Source organism: Adiantum capillus-veneris, chromosome 23 (assembly GCF_014529385.1).
Source record: "Adiantum capillus-veneris isolate H3 chromosome 23, ASM1452938v2, whole genome shotgun sequence".
Lineage (NCBI taxonomy): Eukaryota > Viridiplantae > Streptophyta > Polypodiopsida > Polypodiales > Pteridaceae > Adiantum > Adiantum capillus-veneris.
Genome location: NC_140953.1, coordinates 90,956,371 through 90,983,089, shown reverse-complemented (window position 1 = coordinate 90,983,089; position 26,719 = coordinate 90,956,371). Strand labels below are relative to the sequence as shown.

Below are 26,719 nucleotides of genomic sequence, written 5' to 3'. Positions count from 1 at the left end.
TCGCACTCAATAAGCAACATATGATTCAATAAAATTGTAACCCAAAGTGTGTTCTCTCAGAAGCATAGGGGTTGGTTCAAGCAAAGGGGCAGCCTCAAGCATGGGGCCAACTTCTCAAGGAGAGGGCCAGCTTCTCAAGCAAGGGGCAAGCTTCTCATACATTTATGGGGAACCTTTGAGATTAAAGGGAGAGAGAGAGAGATCCGGAGACAGAGAGGGGAATGTAATGGGATAGCACCACGTGCCAGCAGCAAAGAACAAATTGGATTAGACTTTTAGACTTCAAAACAACCGAACTGAAATAGAGAATCCACAGAGACACGGAGTGGTGGAATTTCACTCCCAGATTGTAATGGCCTCAAGCTCGGTGCCCCTTTCAGTATTTCTTTATATTGCTTCAATTGGTTACAACTCTGGGAACTTTGCTCTGCTTTTTAGGGACTCTCAAAGACTTGCGGATGGATATCACTCTTGTCACCTTTCTTTCTTAGCACTAGACGTGTCAAAGGTTGTTCATCTTTGTGATACTCAGATACGGGACACTTGTATGTTCGCTTGTGGCATTGTGAGCGGGATTTTGGAGCAAGATGGCTCGACTAGTCTTGGAGGATGTGTGGTTGATCTATAACTTTTTCCATAACCCATTGCTAGTGATGACATGCCCACACGACATGGAGCTCTAGCGACTTGGCGAACAGTGATGACAGTTGTGCACACTCGATTCTATTAGTGGACAAGGTTGTCTACTGTGGGCCCTGCAGTCTTGTGTAGAGAGGGGTGCTTGATGTATTGTCGAACTGAACTTTGGAGATTCCTTCTTCACTCTTGGAGGCTCGATATCCGTGGTCTTGCTTGAGAGACGGTGATAGCACTTTAGAGGTCATCCCGTGGGTTTCCTTCCGTCTAGCTCGAGTGAGTGAGGGCTTCTTTGTGGCTATGCCTGACCTTGTGAGGCTTTTCCAGATTTTAGACAGTTTGGGGGTTTTTTCAAGTTTTTGTTTGGTTGGTCACTTGTTGGCCATTTGGTTGGCCGCCTTGTTTTAACCAGTTTATCCAATCATATCTCCATTCATGGGTGGTGGGGTATTGATGTGGATTGGGATATCTGTAGGCCTCCTATACAAGGAGAAGGGGGCGCCTCCATTTTGATAGTTGTGTAGAGCATTGTACTCTTGTTGTAGCAGAGTTTGTCCTTGCAGGCTTGTCTGCTCTTTCTCTTCATCTTCTCTCCATAGCATCTCCCCCCCTCCCCCTTCCCCACGCGTGTTCCCTTATCATTACACTTTCTACTGCACTTAAATAGTCTCTTCTTCCTATACCTACTCCTGTCCATGTTCTTGCATCTACCCTACCTTCTCGAACTAATCGACAAGCCTTTCAAACTCTATACTTGAGTCCCTTGCAAAGAGAAGTTTTGATAAGGAATAATTAATGAGTGCTATCAATGGAACATGCTTTTCGTATGTGCCATTTTCTATGGAAACCAAACTTGCCTTGCAATTGTCGATGTCTCAAACATGTCATAACCTCCATGGCTTGATTGTTGATAAGATTGGTATTGGCACCATTGTTGAATTTCAAAAACTTTGCAGAACTTGGGGACAAGTAAAAGGAGAAAGCGTTGATTTTCTTTGACTGTGGAGCTACAAAGAATTTACTTGTTGAATAATTCGCGGAAACCCTTGGCATTGATTATGCTTAGCTGGTAATAATACGCAAGCTGAATTGGCTTCGGGCGATATGCTACGTGTGACTCTGATTCGTTCTCTCCATGTTCAAGTGCAAGACTACTTTGGCCTTGTTTACTTCCACGTCATGAAGCTACCTCAGTCTGATGTTCTTTTGGGCATTTTACTATTTTGGATCCTTGAAAGATAGTTATCACTCTGTGTGTAGAGGGGCGGATTGTTTCTTTGAATGTGAAGGTGGATGAGGATGCTTCCTCTTGGTAAGATCTAGGATAGCCTTGAGTCACATCTCCCCCTCCATATTTGTTCTTTTGCCGGGAGAGACCGGAGTTATACTCCCAAACCATGTTAGGGATGGTACCTATATTGAGGTCGAGTCAGATGTCTTGTGTGCAGGAGTGATGGCGATAGCAATATCACTTTTTTGTGCCAGGGGTCTATCCATTGAGGGCATGCTGTATCCTTGCTAAACAAATGGCTATTGAGTTTATGCAGCAAGAAGGCATTGAAGAGGTTACTATTTGCAATGCGGTGATTATACTTTTGTTGTATGCGGATGATGTAGTGCTTCTAGCGCACACTCTAAAGGATGCACAAAAAACTTATGGTTGTCCTTGAGAACTTTTGTTTGCATAGTGGGTTGATTGTGAATGAATCCAAACAAAGGTTATCTTATGAAACCAACCATAAGGAGAAGCCATGCATTGTGTGCAACAATGAGACACTTGAAGTTGTTGAGAGCATCAAGTACCTTGGCCTTGAAGTTCCAACCAATCACAAGTGGCGTGAATGTGCTATGCGTCGTTTGGAAGTTGGGAAGGCAGCATACGATGTAGTTGAGAACGTGTAATGTGGGGGATGTCAAATGTTGGGTTCTCAAGAAGTACTTTTTTGACACATTGGTGATACCGGTTTGTCTTTATGGAGTTGAAGTGTGGGGCGAGAGCATCTCAAAGTCTACTTCGCTGAGAGAGGAAACTGTACTCACCCTTATATGGTTGAGCCTATCCACTCTTCAACGATACACACCATTGCAACCACTCATCTTACCTCCCACACCCCCTTTGATGCGAGACAAAGCGCTCGGGCAATGGAGAAGAATCAAATTGACACTACTCATCATGCTCGTTGCAAGTTCGAGAGTTTGAGTACCTACACTACAAGAGTGCTCAGAACTTGCTTCCCTCACATTCTCAGCCATTATGTAGACCTACACCCTTTTCTTTTCGAGCCCGAGTGTGGGCTCTCCACAATTCTGGAGCATCAAGAATCATTATCAGTCCATACAAACTACATCACAGGTACCTTTGGTCTCGTAGGTCATATTTGACCTTCAAGGACGATAATAAGATCTATCTATCTCTCTCTCTCTCTCTCCCACTCATTCTCATCTTTCTACCTCTGTGATCTCTCTTCTCCACCGTTATCTTGTATATGTATGCGGCATTGTAGGTGTTACTCGTTCAAGGGACAAGAAGCATGCGTTTTCTCAAGTTTGGGCTGATTTGGGTATGTGGAGGCTGTGGACTCTCGTCCATGACTTTCCCATTTTTTACCCTTACTACATTACAAGTATCTTTGGTCCTATGGGTCATATTTGACCTTCGAGGACAATAATAAGATCTCTCTCTCTCTCTCTCTCTCTCTCTCTCTCTCTTTCATTCTCATCTTTCTACCTCTATGCCCTCTCTTCTCCATTGTTATCTTGTATATGTATGTGGCGTTATAAGTGTTACTTGTTCGAGGGACAAGAAGCGTGTTTGGGCTGACTTGGGTATGTGGAGGCTTTGGACCCTCATCCATGACCTTCCCATTTTCTACCCTGGTTTAGCTTGACCTCTCTTCATCAAGGAGAACCCTGCGGAGAATTCGGGAGGTTTGTCTTGTGACCAGTTCATCTTAGGGTTGGTGCCAATGTTGAAGCCGTGTCAGAGGTCTCGTGCGCAGGAGCTAGTGGCAGTAGCAATAGCAGTTGTGTGTACCAGGGGTCTATCCATCGAGGACATGTGTCATATCTATGCTAGACTACCCTTGCGTACTTGAAAATGTAGTTTGTTATCAGCATGGAGAGCCGTACCCCTATGATAGATCTCTCTCTCTCTCTCTCTCTCTCTCTCTCTCTCTTATTCCGAGCTATTTTGTCTTCCTTGGTGATCTCTTCGCTCCATAAGTACCCTGTATATGTATATGGCATTGTAGGTGTTCTATCTAGTGTTTGAGGATCCTATTGTACTCGAGCCAGATTGGAGTTGATGTGTCCATCGGATTGGAGGTGAGTGTGTGTCTTGCGTGTTTCTTCCGTTGCCTGCTCTGACGAGTAGCTCACACAAGGTGCATGCCACGGAAAGAAGTTATCCTATGACCTCTAGAGGGAGCCACATGCTAGCCTTGAGTCATGTCTCTCTCCATGTGTATTCGTTGAGATGTACCAATTTCCAAAGCTGTGCTCCCTGAGCATGTTAGGGATGGTACTTATGTTGAGGCGAGTCCGAGGTCTCTTGAGTAGGAGCAAATGGTAGTAGTAGCAACAATTTTTTATGCCAGGGGTCTAATGTAACAGGAGGGCACCACATGCCAACGAAAAAGAACAAACTGAACAACTTTAAGCATTTCAAATAACAACGGAACTGAAAGCGATGCACGACATACGAGACGCGAAGTGGCGGAGTTCTACCACAAGAGAGCGTTGGCCCCAGTGTCACAAGACGTGCACCACGTGCCAATAGAAAAGAACTGACTGAACAAACTTTTAGCACTTCAATAACAATTGAACTGAGAGAGAGAGAGATGACACGCGACACGGAGCAGCGGAATTCCACCCTAGAGAGTATTGGCCCCTTTCGGTATTTCTTTATATTGCATCAACATAGTACAAGCCGGTACTCCAGACTCTGCACCTTCTCCAGGAAGCATGCAAGAGAATGAGCCCTTACCTTAGCACACCTTTAAAGGCCCTTGGCCTATGAAAAGCAGTTTACATGAAAAGCCTTCAAACTCAAAAGCTTCTTGTCCAAAAACAATGCCAAAAAGCTGCTAGCGTAAATCACGGAATTCCGTACAACTGCCTTGTCAGCAGTCAACGCAAAATGCGAAAATCCGTACAGCATGCCATGTCAGCACTGTCAATGTAATTTTCAAAAATCTGCCACGTCATCAGTTCAACGCTGTGTGTGTGTGAGGGTCCAACTTTATTCTAATCCTTTATGTCACTTGGGGCCCCATTGGACGGGGTCCCCATAAGTTGGTAGGACTTCTTCTTTTGTTACTTGTTCTTCTTAGGGTTTAGGCCCCTCGGCCGGCATCTGCAAGTTGGCTCCATCTTGTAGGGCTTTGACACGTCAGCAATTTGTGACACCCAGATTCTGGCGCTGTCACAAGACGAGCACCACGTGCCAATAGAAAAGAGTAGCCTGAACAGACTTTTAGCACTTCAATAACAACTGAACTGAAAGAGAGACGACACGCGACACGGAGTGGTGAAATTCCACCCTAGAGAGTATTGGCCCCAAACCTTGGTGCCCCTTTCAGTATTTCTTTATATTGCATCAACACGGTACAAGCCGGTACTCCAGACTAGAGAGTATTGGCCCCAAACCTTGGCGCCCCTTTCGGTATTTCTTTATATTGCATCAACACAGTACAAGCCGGTACTCCAGACCAGAGAGTATTGGCCCCAAACCTTCGCGCCCCTTTCGGTATTTCTTTATATTGCATCAACACAGTACAAGCCGGTACTCCAGACTCTGCACCTCCGCCAAGAAGCATGCCAGAGAATGAGCCCTAACCTCATATTTAAAGGCCCTTGGCCTAAAAAGCAGTTATAGTGAAAAGCCTTCAAAACTCAAAGCTTCTTGCCAAAAGCTGTGAGCGTAATTTACGGCAATCCGTATAGCCTACCATATCATCAGCCAGCGCAAAACGCGGAAATCTCCCTGTTGCCCTTAGGGTTAGGGTTAGGGTTTTTACAGTTTTAGGGTTTATGGCAGCAAAATTAGGGTTTGCAGGTTTTAGGGTTAGGGTTTCCAAAATTAGGGTTTCAACAGTTAGGGTTTTTGGTAAAAATTAGGGTTAGGGTTTCTGCTCTCGGGCAACCACGTCATCACTTTGTGACACTTCTTCTGTTACTTGTTCTTCTTAGGGTTTAGGCCCCTTGGCTGACATCTGGAAGTTGGCTCCCTTTTTTAGGGCTTTGACATGTCAGCAGTTTATTACAGGCGCCCCTTCTGGTATTTCTTTATATTGCTTAATTCAGTATAATGGTGGCGTCACGTATTTGCAACATCATGCTAGATAGTGAGCCCTTGCGACATATTTAAAGGCCCTAGACCTAAAAGTAGTTAGTTCCAAAAGCTGGCAGCGTAAAATCAGGGTATTTCCATACACTATTGCCACATTAGTAGAGTGTTGCGCAAATCACGGGCGTCCGTACAATTGCCATGTCATCAGGCCAATAGCGCAAATTACTTTACTTTAACCCTAATAACTTGGGCTCATCGAACGAGGTCCCATCAGCTGGTGGGAACTCTTCTTTAAGGATCAGGCCACTCGGCAAGACTTAGTAAGTTGGTAAAACTTCTTCTACTACTTCTACTTCTTTTGCTTCTTCTTCTTAGGGTTGGCCGAGATGTGCAGGTCAGCTAGGTTGGGTTTGGGAAACCCCAACCCGCTGGGTCTTCAGTGGCATCTAACTATTGAGGGCATGTCATATTTATACAGGACCACCCTCGGGCAATTGCATATGTAGCTTGTTATCAACATGGAGAGCCTTTCCCAGATCTCTCATCTATTTCTCTCTCTCTCTTTGTGACACTTCTGAGGAGACGCTGAGAGAGTGACTCCAAAGAAATGGGGTTCTCCAGGACCTTAGAGGATGCTAAGGAGTGTACGGAGTATGGAAGATACCCGAGTTAATAGGGCATAACACACATTTTGAACATATGCTCCTCTTCAAGAAACTTCAATTGCTTCCCTCATAGACATGGTCCTAGCAGTGTGGATTATGTCTTATACCATGCATTGAGGACTTACTGTCTTGCAAAGACGCGTTGAAGTGGTTGTAGATCAAGCTCATATTTCTTTTGCAGTAGATTTTACTTACACTATTGGTGGTGTAACAAACTGTTGACGTGTCGAAACCCTAATTTTGCCCGAAACCCTAACCCTAAAATCAGAAACCCTACGAAGAAGCAGCAGCAGAAGAAGAAGTTTTACAGACTTACAAAGTCTTGACGAGTGGCCTATTTTTAAAGAAGAGTTCCCACCAACTTATGGAACCCCGTCCGATGGGGCCCAAGTGACATAAAGGCATTAAAAATAAAGCAAAACACACTCAAAAGACTTTGCACATCAAAATATGATGATGTGGCACCTGTACGGACGTTCCGGATTTCGCGGCGGAGTTTTAGGGAAATCCCAAAATTTTAGGAAAGTGATTTTTTGGGGTTAGATTTTCATATTTGATGCTTTTAAGCTTTGGGCCTTTAAATATGAGCCTTGGGGGCCCTCTCTGGCACTCTTCAGCGCGCAGATTGTAGAGGAGGTGCTCCCGGATTGTTGTACTTTGCGAATCAGCAGTAATATAAAGAAATACTGAAAGGGGCGCCAAGGTTTGGGGCCAATACTCTCTGGGGTGGAATTCTGCCACTCCGTGTCGCGTGTCGTCTCTCTCTCTCTCTCTCTCTCAGTTCAGTTGTTATTGAAGTGCTAAAAGTTTGTTCAGTCTGCTCTTTTCTATTGGCACGTGGTGCGCGTCTTGTGAAAGTGATATCATAGCATCACGGGTGTGCTTTTCTAAAAGCATACCGGTCCTACAAAAAAGTAGATAGAGCTATTGGAATTTTATTTGAGGTATCTTCGTGCTCCAACCCGGACCTACCAGCCACTGTTACCCTTACTTCATCGCGCATCGGGCGCGCTCCCGTCTTCACCGCTCATGTCTTACAAGGCATAAGCCATTAAGATCACTTGCAAAAGAAGGATCCAAGATTTATTTGGAGTCACTGTTTTTTCTCAGAGACAGTGCCATGCAGATGTTGATGTCTACAGCTACCAAGCCGCACACTTCCAAGGACTTGGCAAGCTTTCAAGAAAATTTTTGCCCGAAGTTATATGTTTCTAACATCTTCCTTCGAAGTGCAACTTCTGGCAGAGGGATGTATCCTGAAATGCTTGCCATAGTAGATTATAACTTGAAATTTCTCGACATCTCTCAGTAGATGTCTCTTCACGAGCAGATGACCTTGGAGGTTCGGTTTGATTGCTATCTCTTGGGACTACCATCGCCGCTAAAGAAACATTGTCTGTCCAAGAGTTGATGGACCATGCTGTGCTTGGCTACGACCTCATGGAAGGAACCTAACCCTAATTTTTGGTGCAGGTTTCAAGATGGAAAGTCAATTGACTTTTCGAGCTCGACTGATGTTGAGATTGCTTTTTAAGTTTGAGTTCTGTTTGATCTTGCTTGGTGATACTGTTTGGAATTTGTTTGAAATGGATGGTATCATTTTGAACCTGTTTTGGTGCCAATTTGAATTTTTTGAATATGGTTTGATACTGGTTTCAATGATTGGTGATTTTACTCCCAGGTGGAGAAGTGAGAAATATTGTTTTGGTATTGTTTGAACCTTGACGCAGGCCGATGCCTGGAGAGCGTTCCGTTGTATGCTAGAAAACCTCCGAACGACGCAGGCCGATGCTTGGGGAGCGTTTGGTTGTATGCTTGAACCTCCAAGCGATGCAGACTGCGGTCTGGGGAGCGTTTGGTTGTACAGTCCTCTGAGCTCATGGCCTGGACCTTTTTAGTTTATTGTGGGGGGAGTGACGAGGTAGTCGTTGAGTAGCTTCATACCGCAGACCGTTTGTCTCGGGGGAGTGCTCAACAACGTTGTTTGTTGTGTCTTGTAACATGCATATGTAAGCATTTGTGTTGCATTGTGATGTGCCAATTACTGAATATTCCTAATTGGATGAGATTGCCTGGATATGTAATTTTAGTGCATCAAGACACCCGTGGAAGATCAGTACGGTCTGGGTGTGATGGCTAATTTTATTACGTCGAAATATCAAGAGTTCCGATCTGGACAAAAGGAGAAGCCCCTTGATCAAAAGAGCAGAAAGGAGAAGCTAACTCCTTGATCAAAACAGCCGAAAAGAGAAGCTAACTCCTTGATCAAAAGAGCAGAAAGGAGAAGCTAACTCCTTAATAAAAAGAGCAAACTAATTGTCCCTCGGAAATTTTTGAGCTAACTTGAGCTGTTTTGCAGATATGCTGCAATCATGGACGATTACTCTCGTTCAAGAAGGGGAGATGTAACAAACAGCTGACGTGTCGAAACCCTAATTTTGCCCAAAACCCTAACCCTAAAATCAAAAACCCTACGAAGAAGTCGCATAAGAAAGAAGAAGAAGTTTTACAGACTTACAAAGTCTTGATGAGGGGCCTATTTTTAAAGAAGAGTTCCCACCAACTTATGGAACCCCGTCCGATGGGGCCCAAGTGACATAAAGGCATTAAAATTAAAGCAGAACACACTCAAAAGACTTTTCACATCAAAATATGATGATGTGGCACCTGTACGGATGTTCCGGAATTCGCGATGGATTTTTAGGGAAATCCCAAAAATTTAGGAAAGTGATTTTTTGGGGTTAGATTTTCATATTTGATGCCTTTAAGCTTTGGGCCTTTAAATATGAGCCTTGGGGGCCCTCTTTGGCACTCTCCAGCGCACAGATTGCAGAGGAGGTGCTCCCGGACTGTTGTACTTTGCGAATCAGCAGTAATATAAAGAAATATTGGAAGGGGCGCCAAGGTTTGGGGCCAATACTCTCTGGGGTGGAATTCTGCCACTCCGTGTCGCGTGTCGTCTCTCTCTCTCTCTCTCTCAGTTCAATTGTTATTGAATAGTTGTTATTGAAGTGCTAAAAGTCTGTTCAGTCTGTTCTTTTTTATTGGCACGTGGTGCCAGTCTTGTGACAGGTGGCTTTCATCGTGCAACACATCGGGCAGAGAAGAGATGGAGTGTATGCAACAGAGTTGTATAGTCTTGCAAGTGAGAACCCCCATAGCACCTTGTCAGGAGCTAGATAGATATACACATGCATATCATGGTTGTGCTCCTTGAGCGTATAGTTTTGCCCCCCAAAGGTTAGAGCTCCTTCCCTACCCATGTAGTCTTTCTAGTTTCAGCCAGTGCGTAGCAATTTTTATTTTGGACCTTTGTGCTCTTTTCTAGATAGCCAAAGTAGTACACACTCGTGTACAATGTACATCGTTCTGTTCCGATCGATTTCTTTCTCTGTCTTTCTCTGTCTTTATTTTCTCAACTATGACTGACACCCTGAAGCAGCTTGCTTCAGAGTGCTCAGTGCATGTTCTTTGTCTGGCTGCTAGGGGTGCATATGCCTCAGACACATCGGTTGGTTTCTCTTTTGTGTTAGGTGGCAGGGATCACGCAGAGTGGACTATGCATATCGTATTGGATTGGCTCCATGTCTAGGCTTTCGAGTTCTCTCATCACATGGGGGACCCTATGGCCATTGGCCAAGTTCTCAGTGATCTCACATGATGTAGCAGGTTGTAGGCACATTGTGGTATACTTTTTTGCAGACACCCAGAGCGTGCCTTGCTATGTATTTGTACATGAGGATAGGATGTAGCTCTATGGAGTGCACACTCATCTTGGGCATGGGTTGGACAGACACTTCAGTGAGGTCACCTGGTTGTTAGCTGACCTCATCTCTCTTGGAGTCTCAAGGCAGAGGGTTCAACCTGCACTTTTGGGGATTGGCTGCAGTTTACAACACTTCGTGAGGAGATTCAAATGCTTCAGCTGCTAGATATGAGGGGTGTGCCACTCTGCTGGTATAGCTTGAGCCTGCGGGCTGCGGCTCCCTGCTGGATTGGGCCGTCACTCGACTGGATGTCCTCACTGCAGTTAGGGCTTGCTGAGAGACAGGTTTCTGTATATTCTTTGAGGTTCAGAGAGAGGGCCACCTCCACATAGTCACTGCCAAGGTACAAGAGGTCACCAAGTGCTACTTTCAACGGATCTGACTTGTGGGGCATCAATGGGAGGACTTGTGAGATAGACCATGACCGGTCATCTCTTGAGTCTAGACATTGGTGGTTATGGGCTTGGGAGTGCTACCCTCTCGTGCGAGTGTAGTGGAACCTGGGGGAGTGGTTTCGGGAGGTCCTTTTACTCTAGTCGATCATTTGAGGACCCCCTTTTTTTCACTACTGAGCACGACTGGGACGCCACATACTGACAGTGCGGAGAGAGGCTTGTCCTACCGGTGCGGACCATTGGCAAGAGTAGGGTCTCATGATCGAGTTCTTGGCAGATTTGTGGGGACGCATGTGGGAAAGAAAACAGCTGAGGAATCACTATGTGTTAGTGGCTAGTGGCCCATCAAGCTTCTGGAATTGAGAGCTGATTGGCGCACAATGGTCACTTTGCGATATGTACGGCTTGCGACCATCCACTTGAGACACATCGCAACATTGTCTATGGCATTGCCCCATGGCACAACAGGTTTGGCTTCGGATTCTTTGGCTGATGCCTGCACTTTCAACAACTAGCCAATACACTTGGGGTGCCGTGGCCTGGTCCACCCTCATAGGCCCACCACTTCGTTTTGAGATGGCTTCAATGAGCAGGATGATTGTGATACATGAGGGGCGCCCTACAGTCTAGCCCGCCACATAGCTTGTACCTTGGGAGTGGTGAGGTAAAGAGAGTGGTTGGGAGCTCATTTTGCAACGTGACACGTTGGCTCATCCAGAGAGCCTGATGCTGCCGCATCTTCGAGGCTCGACCGGTCCCACTGGCGGAGACTTTATATGACATCTGGCTGGAGCTGATCTAGACGCTCAGGGGACAGTTTGAGAGACTTCAGGGCAGCTCCGACTGCATGCAGGAGTGCCACGAGGCCTTCCTCCGACTCTGGGGACCAAGGCCCTTCTTCACCATGGTTCATGGAGCGCCTAGATGGCAGTACCACCCACCAGTGTGGTTGTTTCCTCCTCCCATATCTTGATTTAGCCGTCATTGTATATATCTTACCCCTTCATTGGGAGAGTCTCCCCACCTTTTGATGCAGCCCTCTCTAGCAGGGGCAGGTTGTAGGCCATTGGGCAGTTTTCTTAACTAATGGAAGGATCTTTTTCTTGCAGTTTTTTTTTTCAGCAGTTTGGCCTCCAGTATGGGCTTTAAAGAAATATGCTGAAATGGTTAAATAGATAAAGTTCCTTACAGAGGTGTTGTATTGAACAAGTGTTCATATCTTATATGTAAACAGTCCTCAGCAAAAAACTTATGAAGTGTTTTGGGCCCTGCTGGCTGTTATGTTGTTGCAGAACTTTTGTTGCGCCGCTAGAGAGGCTAAAACTTGAGTATATTGTTGGGGGAGCCAAACACAACTGGATTAAAGTGATGCAAGGAATTTGGATTGCTGAGGGGATAGCAGGTTTTTGGAAAGGAAACACGGTGAACCTTTTGAGGATGGTTCCCTTCAAGTCAATCAATTTTTTGACGTATGACATGTTTTGTAAAGAGCTTTTGGAAAGACAAGAAAAATCAGAGGTTACAAACTCTGAAAGGCTATTGGCAGGAGCAGCTTCGGGTGCTGCAGCAACATTATTGTGTATCCCTCTTGACACGGTACAGGTTTTTTCACTTTTGTAGATTGTGGTAGGCTTCATGAGCTCATGATACTTGGTTCAGGCAAATTTATTGTCTTCCAGTAGCCTTGCAGGTAAGGACCCGGCTAATTGCACCTGGGGGTGATGCGCTGGGAGGGATGCTTGGCTGCTTTCATCAAATGATTCAAAAGGAGGGTTTCCTTTCTTTATACAAAGGCTTGTTACCAGCCCTTTTGAGCATGGTTCCAGCTGGTGCAGTTTTCTATGGGGTTTATGACATTCTAAAAGCTGCGTATCTGCAGTCTCCAAAAGCACAGCAAGATCTTCTTAATCGAATTGGAAGTAATGGACAGGGGTCTTCTGCAAAAGATGCTGCTGTACAGCCGGAGTTGGGACCTATGAGAACTTTGATTTATGGTGCAATTGCAGGAGCATGTGCAGAGACTGTCACCTACCCTCTAGAGGTCGTGAGAAGACAGCTTCAACTTCAGCAAACAGCTGCAAAGATGGGTTTGATAACAGCATTTCAAACAATCATCGAGCGTGATGGTTTTGGCGCACTTTTCTCTGGTGTTGTGCCCAGCACTGTTCAGGTACACTTTTGAGGCCCTTTTTTTGGTTTTTTTGTCTTTCCTTGATGATTGTTTTATGAAGGCAGCGTTTGACTGCCTTGTGACCAACACAGTACACAAATGCGTTGTGTTGGTTCTTGCGGGAACGAAGCAAACGTATCTGTTTTTATTAGGAAGACCAATCTGTTGAATGCCCTGGGTGGGAACGTGTATCTCCTCTCTCCAGATCCATCTTGTTGTCAGGTGGAGGTGCAGTTTGTTGTGCTCCTAGGTATTCTTGGGGTTGTTGCCGATGTACCCTCTCTCTCTAGATCCTTCTTGTTACCGGGTGGAGGTGCGGTCTGTCGTCTTCTCAGTTCATCTTGGGATTGTTGCCAATGGGGAGACCGAGTCAAAGGTCTTGTGTAGGAGCAGATGGCAATAGCAGTAGCAATAGCAATTGTGTGTAACAGGTGTCTATCCATCTCTGGTCAATCTAGTCTCTGCTGCTCTTCTCAGCGAAAAAACTGGCCCACTGAAAACTACCCCCAGATAAGTATATGCATCTGTATACTCCACAATCTCCTGCCCATAGGTAAATGTGGGAGCTGACCTCCTGACCCACTGTTGTGTGGTGTAAAACACCATAACGTTGGTTTTACCAAGGTTGATAGACAATTCACTATCCTCCGCAAACACATGCAAGGCATCCAAATGGTGCTGCATTCCCTCTGGGGAGTCAGAAATCAGCACAATATCATCAGCATATAACAAAAGTGGGATCCATGTCGCTGCTAGTTGTGCTCCTCTATCCCCTAGTCTCGTATTGTAATCAGAGGCCTCATCTACATACATACCAAACAAAGTAGGAGATAGCGGGCCTCCCTGCTTCACGCCAATAGTAGAGTGAACCAAGGTAGAAATCCCCACGGGAGTGTGTACCTGCCCCGCAACTGATCTGTATAGAGCCGTAATCGTCCCCCCATGACTTGCAGTCGTCCGGGTGCCCACATATATTTCCATATATCATTTTTTTGTTGGGTCGTGGGGATTTTCATCAGGCCTTGCCCTACCTCCCCTTGGGCACCTATTTATAGGCCTAGGGGGTACCCACTTCCATATCTCATCTCACAGAGATCACACATTTGATGTATTAACAAGGTCTTCTGCTCTAGTAGTCATGGGGGGCTGATCACCCCCTCTTCACCATCTCTAGCGTTTGTTCTCTCTCTCTCTCTCTCTCTCTCTCTCTCACACACACACACACACACACACACACACACACACAGACTTCTTCAGAGCAGACACGGGGCAGTCGCAAGAGCCACTCCCACAGCAGAGCTCCCCCTCGTCTCACCAGAGGCACACTGATTGACCGAGCGATTGAACTGGGGAAATCCAAGCGCCCGCGACTGCGAAGAACTACACAGCATCGAGGGAGGCTACGATAGAAAATTCGGAGCACGCTGGCCAGGCATGCACGACGCCTGGTCAGACTACTAACCATGGAGGAAATTGATGAGATTCGCCAACGATCGATGCTAGATCTCTTGTGATTCAGCTATCCCAACAAGCCGCCCATTTTTTGCTTAGTTTTTTTTTTTCTTGGCTCACATCGATAAACTTAGGACCCCATAGTATATATCTTTGTTTTGTACTCTTGTTAGGTTATTTTGTTACTCTGACTTCGTATCAGATCCACCACTTTGTAACTTTCGGGTCTCATAGGTCATTATGGCCTTTTGAAGGCGTTAATATAACATTTCATTTCTCTCTCTCTCTCTCTCTCTCTCTCTCTCTCTCACACACACACACACACACACACACACACACACACACACACCCACACCCACCCACCCATTCTGTATCGAGTAAAAAAATCGAACAAATCCGGATTGGTGGCGTATTGATCAACCATACCCTTGAAGCTTTTATGGTGAATCGTGGAAATAGCCAAGGCCAGGGCCTTTCGAGACAATGCATCTGCCATCAAGTTTTTCTGTCCTTGAACATGAACAATCTTGAAGTGAAACTGTGACAAGGGTCTGCTATCCTGAAAGCTGCTTCTGCGACAAGAAGTAGCGTAAACTCTGATGATCAGTAAGGACCGTGAAATCGGCTCCGAGTAGGTAATGTCGCCATTGAGTAAGAGCATGGATCACTTGCGATAGCTCTTTCTCATAAATTTGTGCTATCAATTCGGGTCTTGAAAACAATCTGCTTTCATAAGCAATCATATGGCCTTCTTGCATTAAGACCGCTCCCAGACTACAACCACAAGCATCACAATAAACTTCGAATGGCTTTTGCAAGTCTGGCAAAGCCAACATTGGTCTCGTAGTGAGTTTTCTCTCAAGTGTCTGAAAGGCAGTCACCTCTGTCGGTCCCCAGGAGAAAGGGACTCCTTTCTGAGTCAATATATGCAAAGGGGAAGCTAACTTCCGAATGAGCCGTCGATAGTAAGAACACAAGCCCAAGAAGCTTCTAATTTCATAAACATTCTTCAAATCTGGCCAATTTCGGATAGTCTCAATCTTGGCTGGGACCATTTGTACTCGTGCTGCTGCTGAGACGATGTGTCCTAGAAAGTGTATCTACGTGAAGAAAAATTCACTCTTTTTGACATTGATAACTAACTTGTGATCACGCAACATGTGAAAGACCGGTAGCAGATGGTGTCGATGTTCTGCTTCATCCTTGGAGAAAACTATAATATCATCAAAGAAAGTGCCCACAAAAGATCGATGCTCTTGGAGGATTCTATCCATCATTCGGTTGAAAGTTGTTGGAGCATTGGTAAGTCCAAAAGGCATCACCAAAAATTCGTATAAACCAAAGCTTGATTGAAAGGCTGTCTTGTAGACATTTCCCGGAGCGATTCTGATCTGGTGATATCCGCTTTTCAAATCAATCCTGCTGAAAAAAGAGGATCCCTGAAGTTGGTCAAGAATATCATTGATCCTTGGAATCGGAAATTTGTTCTTGATATTGATTTTATTGAGAGCTCTATAATCAATGCACATTCTTCGAGATCCGTCTTTCTTTAATACCAACAAAACCGGAGTAGTAGGGTGAAGTACTCGGTTGGATAAGACCCTTTTCAAGAAGGTCCTTCACTTGGTTCATGATTTCTTCATTCTGGGCTCGGCTAACTCGGTAAGGTGGCCGAGTCGGTGGTGTGCTTCCAGGAATCAAATCAATCGTATGATCCTCAGGACGAGATGGGGGTAACTTGCCTGGCAGGTCTTCATAAAAACAATCAACGTGTCGGGAGAAAATCTTGGCGTTCTTTGTCTAGTTCATACATGTTTGTTCGATGTTCATTATTCAACTCTTTCAAATAGATCGAGTAAACAAAAAGATTGGGTTTCATTAATTTTGAAATGGTCGAAGCCGATATAGTAGGGACGGACTCGCCCTTCAATTTTACATCTAGTACAATTTTTCTATCCTTCTCGTTTTTTTAAGTCGCTTTCTTGGCCCGACAGACGACCACGGCGTTGTTCTTATGGTACCAAGGGACTCCTAGGAGGATGTCACACCCTTCCAAAGGCATGATGTAAAAGTCCTCGTGTCCTAAATACCCCTGACAACGCAAAGGAAGTTTGCCAATGGCATACTTAATGGCTACATCCCGTCCGGGCGCCTCTAGAACTGCCTCCACCGATGGCCCCATCGTGTCGAGCGTAATCTCGAGCCGCGCCGCCAATTCAGCTGAAATGAAGTTGGCCTTGGCTCCTCCATCAAAAACTGATCTTTCACTTTGCCGCAAGCTCGACAAAGTTATGTACTTATATCTATCTGGCTTGGGCCGGTTCCCATGCAATCCGGTACCAGTCCTGCTTTCATCTTGCCTTTTTGCCATGTTTCTCTGCTGCTCTAGAACTCTTTGGCGTGTCTTCAGTCTGTCCTTGTTGTGCCTTTTTGGGACACTTTGCGAACTTCCCCTCGTTGAGATAGTTAGCCCTTTCTCTAAGAGTCAGTTGGGGTCGTGTATCCTTCTTTTCTTGGGGACTCTTTTTCTTTCTACTTCCATTGTTGGAGGTCTGTCTGGTCCTTTGAGTCAAGATTTCATCAGTGGGGTAAGTCAAATTCCCCGAATGTATCGATAAAACCCTTTCTTGCATGACCCATTAATTCTTGAATAGAGTCCGACTTTTGTTCAAGGCAGTAGTCTCGTATCTCTGTAGGGAGTCCGCAGCAAAACCGCTCAATCTGTTCCTTAAAGTGACCTTCCTAAATGAAGAGGTCGGTAGAAAAGAGTCCCAAAACCTCTCGCAATATGCGTTTAAAGAATCTCCCTTGGTCATCCGAAGATGGTTCCAAGCTATTCTTACAATTTGTACTCCCGGATCAGCCAAGAAGAAATAAAGAGCCGTTTGAATTTCAACCACTTGACCGGAGCTTCTTTCCTCAGAAGAAGAGTGGACCACCTTGTTCGAGCATTTCCTTTTAGAAAAGATGTAGCCCTCCTGATCTGGGAGTGCTCTGAGTAATGCTCTCTAGAGAAGGCTATGTCAAATTGCTAGATGAAGGCCAAAGTCCTCGGAGCATCTCAAAATCCAAAAAAGGATTCAAATTTTATCGATTGTCCACCTTCTTTTAGTTCCTTTGTCTTCTTGCTCTTGTCTTTGAGGAAGTCGATGTCGTCATCGAAATCCGAACTATTAGAGGATTACTCCTCCAAAGAGCTATCAGAAACTAGTCCGAATCTGAGTTTCTTTGCCTTTTTCTTGTTCTTTCCGAAGCTTTGCTTTTTGCTTCGCTTCTTGCCCTTTCTGTCCTCCTCACTTGAGTCGGAAGAGCTAGAAGAATTGTCAGAATAAGAGTCCTTCAAAACGCACATGCTTCTTCTGCTTTGTTGCAGATGCAAAAGAAGATTGATGGCCCAAGTAATGAGGGTAGTCAGTCTCCTTCTTGTGCTTCTTCAATTGTTTTTTCGATTGATTTTTCGTGTCCAAAAGCTCACTGATCTGGGTCTGAGTCACCTCTTGAAGTTCTTCTGTAAACATCTTCGGAATAGGAGGTTTCTTGATTGCCGGTTTGATTGGTGGTTCGGTGGCTTTCTGCCACTAAGTATGCACTTTAGCCATGAAGTGCTAAGTCAAAAATTTTGCAAATTGGGGATCTTTAGCAAACTAAAGCATCTGCTTTGTGCGCTCGTCAACTTGTTGTCGACGTTGCATTTTTAAAAGTTCATAATGTGTAGGTCGAGGTGACCCATACTCATCTTCTGTTAAGTCGTTCGAATTTTTTGCGTTGCAAAAGAGGTCGATTGATTCTTTTCGGAATCCACAAGTGTCGCGAGAAAAGGGATCGGATTTCCCGGTAGAGGAGAAATCGGCCGTCTCTTATACCACTCTAACAAACTAGGACACCCCAAGTCAAGATTCTGTCGCGACACAGTAGAGATTCACTTCAAAATACTTCACAAATTTAACAGTCGACACGGCCCGGCGTAGTTCCGTGCCAAGAGAGATTGGCCCCAAAGACTGGCGCCCCTCTCGGTATTTCTTTTTATATTAATCTTTGAGCAAAGTACAACCACCCGCGGGTGCTCGCTCTCAGACTCTGCGTCCAGATGCCCTGAGAAGTGAGCCCCTTGGGTTCAATATAACGGTTACAAGGGATGTTAAAAGCAGAGCCCCAAAAGCATTAAACTTCAAAAGCAAATTCTCCCAAAATTAGCCGGCAGTCCGTACAGTCAGCGTGAATTACGAGATTCCGTACAGCTGCCACGTCAGCCAATCAACGTGTATTGCAGGATTCCGTACAAGCAGCCACGTCATCACTTGGGGGGGGGGGGGGGGGGGGGGGGGGGGGGTTGTGTGTCCGGGTCAGCGTCTCCGTTGTTCCTCCTCTAGTGTCATGTTGATGATGGTTGGTGTAGGGGTTGATGTCTCCTTCCCTTTTCCTTTCTTGGTGACCTCTATCCACTTCTCTACTTCATCTATCTTCTTCTGCGTCTTGGTGATCACCTCCACCCATGTAGACGTCTTTGCTTCATGTTGCTTCTCATCCTCCTTGATCGCCTACACTTGCTCCTTGATGACTTTGAGCTCTTGGATCACTGAGGGCTGAATTTCTCTTTCTTCGAGTTCCCCTTTTGTCTTAACTTCAGCCATCTCTTTTTTAAGGGCCGATACCTCCCCTTTGAGCGCGTCGATTTCAGCCCGCATGTCCTCTTTCTCTGCTTTCCATTGTTCCTCTTTGCTAGCTTGCTTTTGGAGGAAAACTGCCTTTTCCTTCCTCCAACCTTCCATCTCCGCTTTCCACTCCTTCATCTCTTTTTCCATCTCTATGAGCCGTTTGTGTGTGATCATGAAAGTCGCCTTCAACGTCGTGGGGGGTGTTTTATTGTGTGGAGAAGCCATCACCGCATGTCCTCTTTCTCCGCTTTCCATTGTTCCTCTTTGCTAGCTTGCTTTTGGAGGAAAACTGCCTTTTCCTCCCTCCAACCTTCCATCTCCTCTTTCCACTCCATCTCTTTTTCCATCTCTATGAGCCGTTTGTGTGTGATCATGAAAGTCGCCTTCAACGTCCTGGGGGGTCTTTTATTGTGTGGAGAAGCCATTACCTTTTGCTTCTATCTTCTCACATGAAAGATGGACTTTTGCACCTGCGTGACTTGTGCTATCATGTGCACTTGCGGGCCTCTACGCCCCTTTAGCCTTGTGCAACTTGTGCTTCCTTGTGTCTACACAACCTTGCACCGGCCGACTGCTGGACTGATTCGCATCGTCCACCTTTGCGGAGAGAGAGAGAGAGAGAGAGAGAGAGAGAGAGAGAGAGAGAGAGAGAGAGAGAGAGAGAGAGAGAGAGAGAGAGAGAGAGAGAGAGAGAGAGAGAGAGAGAGAGAGAGAGAGAGAGAGAGAGAGAGAGAGAGAGAGAGAGAGAGAGAGAGAGAGAGAGAGAGAGAGAGAGAGAGAGAGAGAGAGAGAGAGAGAGAGAGAGAGAGAGAGAGAGAGAGAGAGAGAGAGAGAGAGAGAGAATGAAAATGAAATGTTATATTAACGTCTTCAGAAGGCCAAAATGACCTATGAGACCAGACAGTTACAATGTGGTGGATCTGATACAAAGTCAGAGTAACAAAAATGACAGAATAAAATGCTATGGAATCTGAAACAGCTAGGTGTGATCTAAGCAGATAGGTGGGATAGCTAAATCACATATCACAAAAGATCCAACATTGGTCGCTGGCGGATCTCAGCAATCTCCTCCATGGTCAATAGCCTGACCGGGCGTCGTGCATGCTGGGCCAAAGAGATCCGAATCCTCTGATGCAACCTCCGTCGATGCTGTGTGGTCCCCCGTAGTCGTGGGCGTTTGGATCTCCCTAGCTTAGTCGCTCGGTCGATCAATGTGCCTCCAGTGTGAGGCGGCGAGCTCTCCTGTGGTAGTAGCTCCTCAGCTGCTCTGTCTGTGATCCGTCTCTGAGACTGGCTGACCTCTCCTCCCATCAGGCTCTCTATGTGTCTGCGTAGCTCGAGCAAAAACAAACCCAAGCATCTGTGATCCTCGTACCGCATGACTCTGGAGAGTGGTCCGAAGCCCTCTCTGAACAAGTAGTGGAAGCGGCCGCGTATCTCGTAGTAGACGGGGCAGTGGCATGCGTAGTACAACTCTGTCTCAGGCTCCAGGTCACATAGGAGACATGTTCTGGCCTCTGTTGGTACTCTGTTGTATCTCCCAGTCTCAATGCGCAGCTGGTGTGAAGATGTGCGTATCTAGCCAATAGCACATTGTATCCCATGAGACAAGTGGGTGTCCATGTATCTAGGTCTCGTCACAAAACCGTCCTCCGTAAGCTGGAGAAGATGCTCTCTGTAGAAAGCCATCTTCGTGCCCAGCTCCTGTGCTGGTTGTATCCATGTCCTCCTGATGTCTAGCTGAGTCAGGTCCTGGCGTATGAGCCTGGTAATCTCGGACTGTGTGAGAGTTAGAGAGGGTGCATCCAGTGAGTATTGGAAGGGTGGTAGTCTGTCTATGCTGAACCCATGCGCTTGAAACCATAATGTCATCTCCCCATACCAGCATGCTTTATCTCTCTGCGTGGCTAACTGTCGCGAGGACTCAAGAGCAAGGCGTGCATATTTGTTTCTGGGAAGCTCCCAGATGCGGTGTATGAGAGCGAGCGAGAGAGAGAGAGAGAGAGAGAGAGAGAGAGAGAGAGAGAGAGAGGAGAGAGAGAGAGAGAGAGAGAGAGAGAGAGAGAGAGAGAGAGAGAGAGAGAGAGAGAGAGAGAGAGAGAGAGAGAGAGAGAGAGAGAGAGAGAGAGAGAGAGAGAGAGAGAGAGAGAGAGAGAGAGAGAGAGAGAGAGAGAGAGAGAGAGAGCCCTAGCTGTAGCCTGTCGCGCCGTTCCCTCCTGCTTGGCCTGCAACCTGCTGCCGCTCGCGTACCCTCTTGCCTGGCCTGCAGTCTGCCGCGGCGTTCTTGCCTGCAGCCTGCCTGGCGCCGCGCGATCTACTGCCTGCAGCCTGCCGACCCTGCGCGCCACAGCCTGCAGTCTGCCTGCCCTGCGCGTCACAGCCCTCACAGCCTTCGAGCACCTGCGCGTCACAGCCTCTACCGCGAAATCCTTACCCTAACAGCCCCCCACCTGCAAACCCTAATTTCGCAAAACCCTAATCCCGTGGAACTCTGATTCCCCAATTCCCCGAAACCCTAATAGCCCGCAAACCTTCCTTGTGAGCATATTTCTACTGCTTGCAAGGGAAGGAAAGAAAGAGAGAAAGAGCGAGAGAGAGAAAGAGCTCCAGCTTCACTTCGGGTCGTGCTATTCCCGTTTGCCAGTCTTGCCCATTCTTCATGGTGGCTTTGCCGGTCTTGAGTGCTACACATGGCGCTCCATCACCACTTGTCTTTCGCGTGGATTGTACTGGTGACGTGTTGACACGCATTGACTCCAAAATTCAACACTTGGCACAGCATGCCTTGGTTGGCTGGATGATTGGACAGTCTCCACCTTGCTCTTCTATCCGTGATTGGTGTCAGACTGCATTGGGCACTACTCAGGGACGGGTCTCGGAGCTTTCATTCCTTGGCAGAGGTATATTCATGGTACGTCTTTCAGATCCCGCCACTGCCTCAGCTCTCCTGGCTCGCTCTTCGATACTCTCTGATGCAGAATGATTTACTTGACGAGGTGGTATCCCGAGTTTACCACTGAGGAGTTTGATAGTCGACATCTTATTCCCAGATTCCCTCTGATGCTCTCCTTCCCGGATATGCGTCTCCATTTTATTGATGAGCATCTCCTTCAGATGATTGTTGCTCATTTTGGCACAGTGGTTCCAGGATCGTGCATCTTCTCATCTGGTCCACCTTGCATTCAGGTCCTGGTGTTTGGGGATACCTCATTACCAGATACAGTTACTGTGGCTGTGCGTGATCGAGACTACTCTTGCCGAATGGTAGTCACTGGTCGCCCAGGACAGTGTTTACGTTGTCACGAGATGGGACACTTGGCACGCGATTGTCCCACTCAGCCACGCCATCGGCGACAACAACAGTCGGCTTGTGGCACCCATGCTCAGCCACGTGGTCAGCGACCACAGCCGGTCCCTACTACTACTACTCAAGCACCTCAGCAGCCTACGGGTGTTCCCAGAGCTTCAACCCTCCAAGTTCCTCCCTCTGCTTCAGTTCCTACTGAGACTGCTTGGCACACAGTAGGTCGTAACCATTCCTTCCGTCCTTGTCAGCAACCCATCCCACATGCAGCCCCTAGTGTTAACTCTCCTGCTCCCTCCCAAGTTTCTGCCACTCCCTTATTCCCAGCTTCTCCTCGCCATTCTTCTTCTTCAGCCCAGGATCACTTACCTCTGCTACCAGCTCCTCTTTCACTTGCCATTCCCATGCACGCTCCTTCCCCTCTTCCCGAGGTCCCTATTTCCATGCAGATGGATCATTCACCGCTACTACCTCTCCCTTTTCCTCCTCTCCCTCTCGCTGTTACTCCCCCCCCTCCACCTTCTGGTCCACCCCCTCCCTCAACCGCTCATACTTACGTCCCATGCAGTTTTCTCAGCTCTTGCCCTCTTTCCTGGGGCACTCATCGGGCTGAAATGTGCGGTGACTCAGAAGGACCATTGCGGGTGCAGCTCTACCTTATGCATCACAAGCCAGGTTGTGTTCCCTCTTTAATAGGCAGTCGCTCTCAGCCTACCCATTCCTTTTTCCTTCCATTCTATGCAGCTCAGGAATGGTCAGAGGATCAGGTTCTGCATTTTGTGCATGCACAAACTATGGCTCAGCTTCATTTATGGTTGTCTACTTCCGCTCCAGATGTATTGTCTCCACACTTCCCTTCATGTATTGGTGCTATGGAATGGAGTGATGTTTATGCTTGCTATTCATTGCCTATGATCATTCATGTATCCTCAGATGTGGTGCTTCCTATGTCTATGCGCATTTGGGGTGTCAAAGCTGCAGCATCGGTAATGCAATGTAAACAAGCTGAGGTTCGCAGTTGGTGCAATGAGACACCATATTTTAGAGAGGGCTTGCGGGTTGCTTTCCTCCCGCCCGAAACTCATCCCTTGGATGGCCCAGCTGCCTCCAAGAAGATGCACAGTTAGTCAGATGCTTTACCAATTCTTTCATGCAGACTATGGATTTACATGTAGTTTCTTGGAATGCTAATGGTTTACAGACTTCTCGGGTAAGAGGTTCACGTAAGCTTTTACTTCGCAGAGATTTACACGCTCATGTAGTAGGCACTGTGGATATATTACTAGTACAGGAGCATAAGATTGCCACTCTCTTTGGTAATCTCATGCCCTCGGGCGCTCACACTTTTTGGGAGCATGCGCTGGGCATTCATGGACAGAGTTGCGGTGTATGCATTTCAGTGGGGCCACGATACTTGGCATCAGTTCAGCAGCATGGCACCCTTGTCACTGGCAGAGCAGTCTATGTTTCTATCCGGATTCGGGACTCTATCATTGGTTTTATGTCAGTATATGCACCCACTACTCCTCGGGAGAGAGCTACTGTAGACTCTTGGGTTGTTGGAGGCGACTTCAACAACGTCAAGAGCGACTCTGACTGGCGCTCGATCACTCCTCCAGCTCTATCATCCATTTCTCCCGATGAGCAGCCAGCTTGGGATCGATTTCTTCTAGCTATTCAAGGTGTTGACGCCTGGCACATACCCTCTTTTGGTCACCACCCTGCTACACTTCATTACTCGTGGGGGTTTCAGCGACAGCAGGGAAGATTATTAGAGCGACTTGATCGTTTTTACATTGGCCCTTGGGCAGCAGCTCTAGGTGGATTTACTACTATTTGGCGAGGGACCAGCCTCTTAGATCATTTACCCATCTCATTGTTTATCTCTTTCACTAGATCCTCTGCATAGAGACGAGGCTGCCGGATCCCCGACAGTGTTCTCACCACTGAAGTTTTGCAGCAGCATTTTCGTGACTTGTGGTCCACGGGTGCTTCTTATTGTGGTCCCCCTGGAGAGTTCCTTGCCCATTGCATTACTCAGTCTAGTATTTACTGCCATGATCAGACTGCTAATATTCATCGTCAGTTGAGAGTACGTGAGTCTGACCTCCACATTCCTCTTGGTTCAACACAATGCTTGCTTGAGGAGTGGCCTCAGGATGCTTATTTCGCTGCTAGACAGACAGAGCTTACAGAGGAAATTCGTCGCGTACAGGAGGCTAGGTCTGAGTTCACTCATCATGCTTCAGTATCTCATTGGATAGCTAAAGCTGATCGAATGAATAAGGACTTCTTCGCTGCGCATAAAGAGCGCCCTCCTGGCACCACCCTCCGGACTTTGTGCGATGCTCAGGGAACACTTCATATGCATCCTAATGTTATCCTTGATATGTCTGCAGATTATTTTGAGGCATTGTTCACTGCTGATGTATGCACTACTGAGGTTTTACTTGCACGTGAGCAGATCTGGCATCACACCCGACGTCGTTGTACAGACACTATGGCAGAGATCTTGTTGGCTCCATTCACACTTGAAGAGCTTTATGTTGCTATTGAGAGTCTAGATCCATCTTCCTGTCCAGGCGAGGATGGCCTCACTAGAGCTTTCTTTTTGACCTATTGGGATGTATTGCATATACCAATGCTTCGTGGTTGTCAGGATATTTTGCATCAGGATATATGCATCCGGATCTTTGTTCAGGTCTCATATCTCTTATTCCGAAAGGGGGTGACACCACTTAGCTCCGCCAGTGGAGACCTATTACCCTACTCCCTTCGGTCTATAAGATATTAGCGTTACTGATCAGCCATCGCTTGCGACCGTTCTTACCAGACAGGCTTTGTCATGGATCGATGCATACTGGATAATATCTTCACTTTTTATGAGGCAGTAGAGTGGGCCAGATCATCTTCTGAACCTCTCGCGTTTTTCATCCTTGACTTCGAGAAAGCATACGATCGTGTTGCGTGGGAGTTTCTCGAAGGATCATTAGCCAGGATGGGTTTCCCTTCGAGATGGATCTCAGGCATTTCCGCTCTCTTCAGGACTGCCAGTAGTGCTATTACTATTGGTGGTCGTGTCAGTCGCAGTTTTGAGGTCTCTCGATGTGTCCGTCAAGGATGTCCTTTAGCAGCATATGTGTATCTGTTTGTAGGAGAGACTATGTCCGACTTTCTTCGTGCTCAGAGTCATGCATTTCGTGGCTTGACCATGCCAGTACCTTCAGCTCCGGACCTTATCGATCAGGAGTTTGCTGATGACACTATGCTGATCTTGCGTTATTTGCTTGCAGCTCTTGATGCCATGCGGGAGGCCTTGGAGGTTTTTTGCATTGCCAGTGGTGCACGCATTAACTGGCATAAATCCTATGGGTTACTGGTTGGCAGTGATGACATACCTACTTGGGGGGTAACTGATGGTTTCACATGGCTGCAGCCAGGTCATACATGCAGATATCTGGGCTTTCAGGTTGGATTTGACGTTTCCTCACAGCAGCAGTTTGCACCCGTACTACAGTCTATTCGCAGGAAGCTATGCCATTGGTCTTCTCGTCATCTGTCGTTGGCTGGCCGTGCATTGGTCGCAAACCAGGTCATTCTGGCTACAGTATGGTATACGGCCTCTTGTTGGATGCTACATGCTGGTGTGATAGCTCAGCTCCGCAGACTCGTGCGGAACTTTTTATGGAGTGGCACAGATGGGACTACTGATACTCGTGCTCGAGTTCGTTGGTCCACGATTATTCGTCCTAGGTCAACAGGTGGACTTGGCATTATTGATCCAGAATTATAGAGCCGCGCCCTTCTTACCAAGCTTATTGTTCGGGGTCTTTTTCGCGGCCAAGAACCTTGGAAAATGCTTCTTCAAGCCACTCTTTCCACAACGACTCCACGCCTCGGCACTAGAGATGGCCATACTTGGCAAACAGGGCATCGTTTTCTCTTTACGGATGCCCCCTTGTGCACCAACACTCTCTCACCCTTCATCCGATCGCTCCTTCAGATTTTGGTATCCATGCGACGAGCTATCATACACTCACCTCCCTCATGCCGTGAGCGACAGCCACTCATTTGGAATGATGCAGTCCTTGATTCTTCGGTTAATCCACCTCGTCAGCTTGGAGAGAGGACTCACATTGATTGGGCTGCTTGGGACACTGGCCCTGCTGCCTCTATGCGGTTGTTTCATGAGACACGTATGCTGGATGCAGATTTTGTGGCAGAACATTATGACATTGGTCGCGGGGTAACAGACAGACCGCTTGAGATTGACTTTGCCATTCCTTCACACTGGGACGCAGTCATGCGAGGCACGGTTCAGATGCCTCCACATTGTGGCTGGGAAGGACTCTTTGCTCAGAGCACTCTCTTAGTAGTTCGTTTAG

At 46.8% G+C, this 26,719-nt stretch overlaps 1 protein-coding gene across 2 annotated transcripts in view; it reads left to right on the top strand.

The window, feature by feature from the left end:
- Positions 1–26,719, top strand: part of LOC147428158 (putative mitochondrial adenine nucleotide transporter BTL3) — a 46,566-nt gene that overhangs the window by 5,104 nt on the left and 14,743 nt on the right. For both annotated transcript variants that reach the window (XM_086497238.1, XM_086497237.1), the window contains exons 2-3: positions 12,046–12,349; positions 12,444–12,923. In XM_086497238.1, the coding sequence (XP_086353364.1) occupies positions 12,046–12,349; positions 12,444–12,923 (784 nt within the window). The remainder of the gene's footprint in view (positions 1–12,045; positions 12,350–12,443; positions 12,924–26,719) is intronic.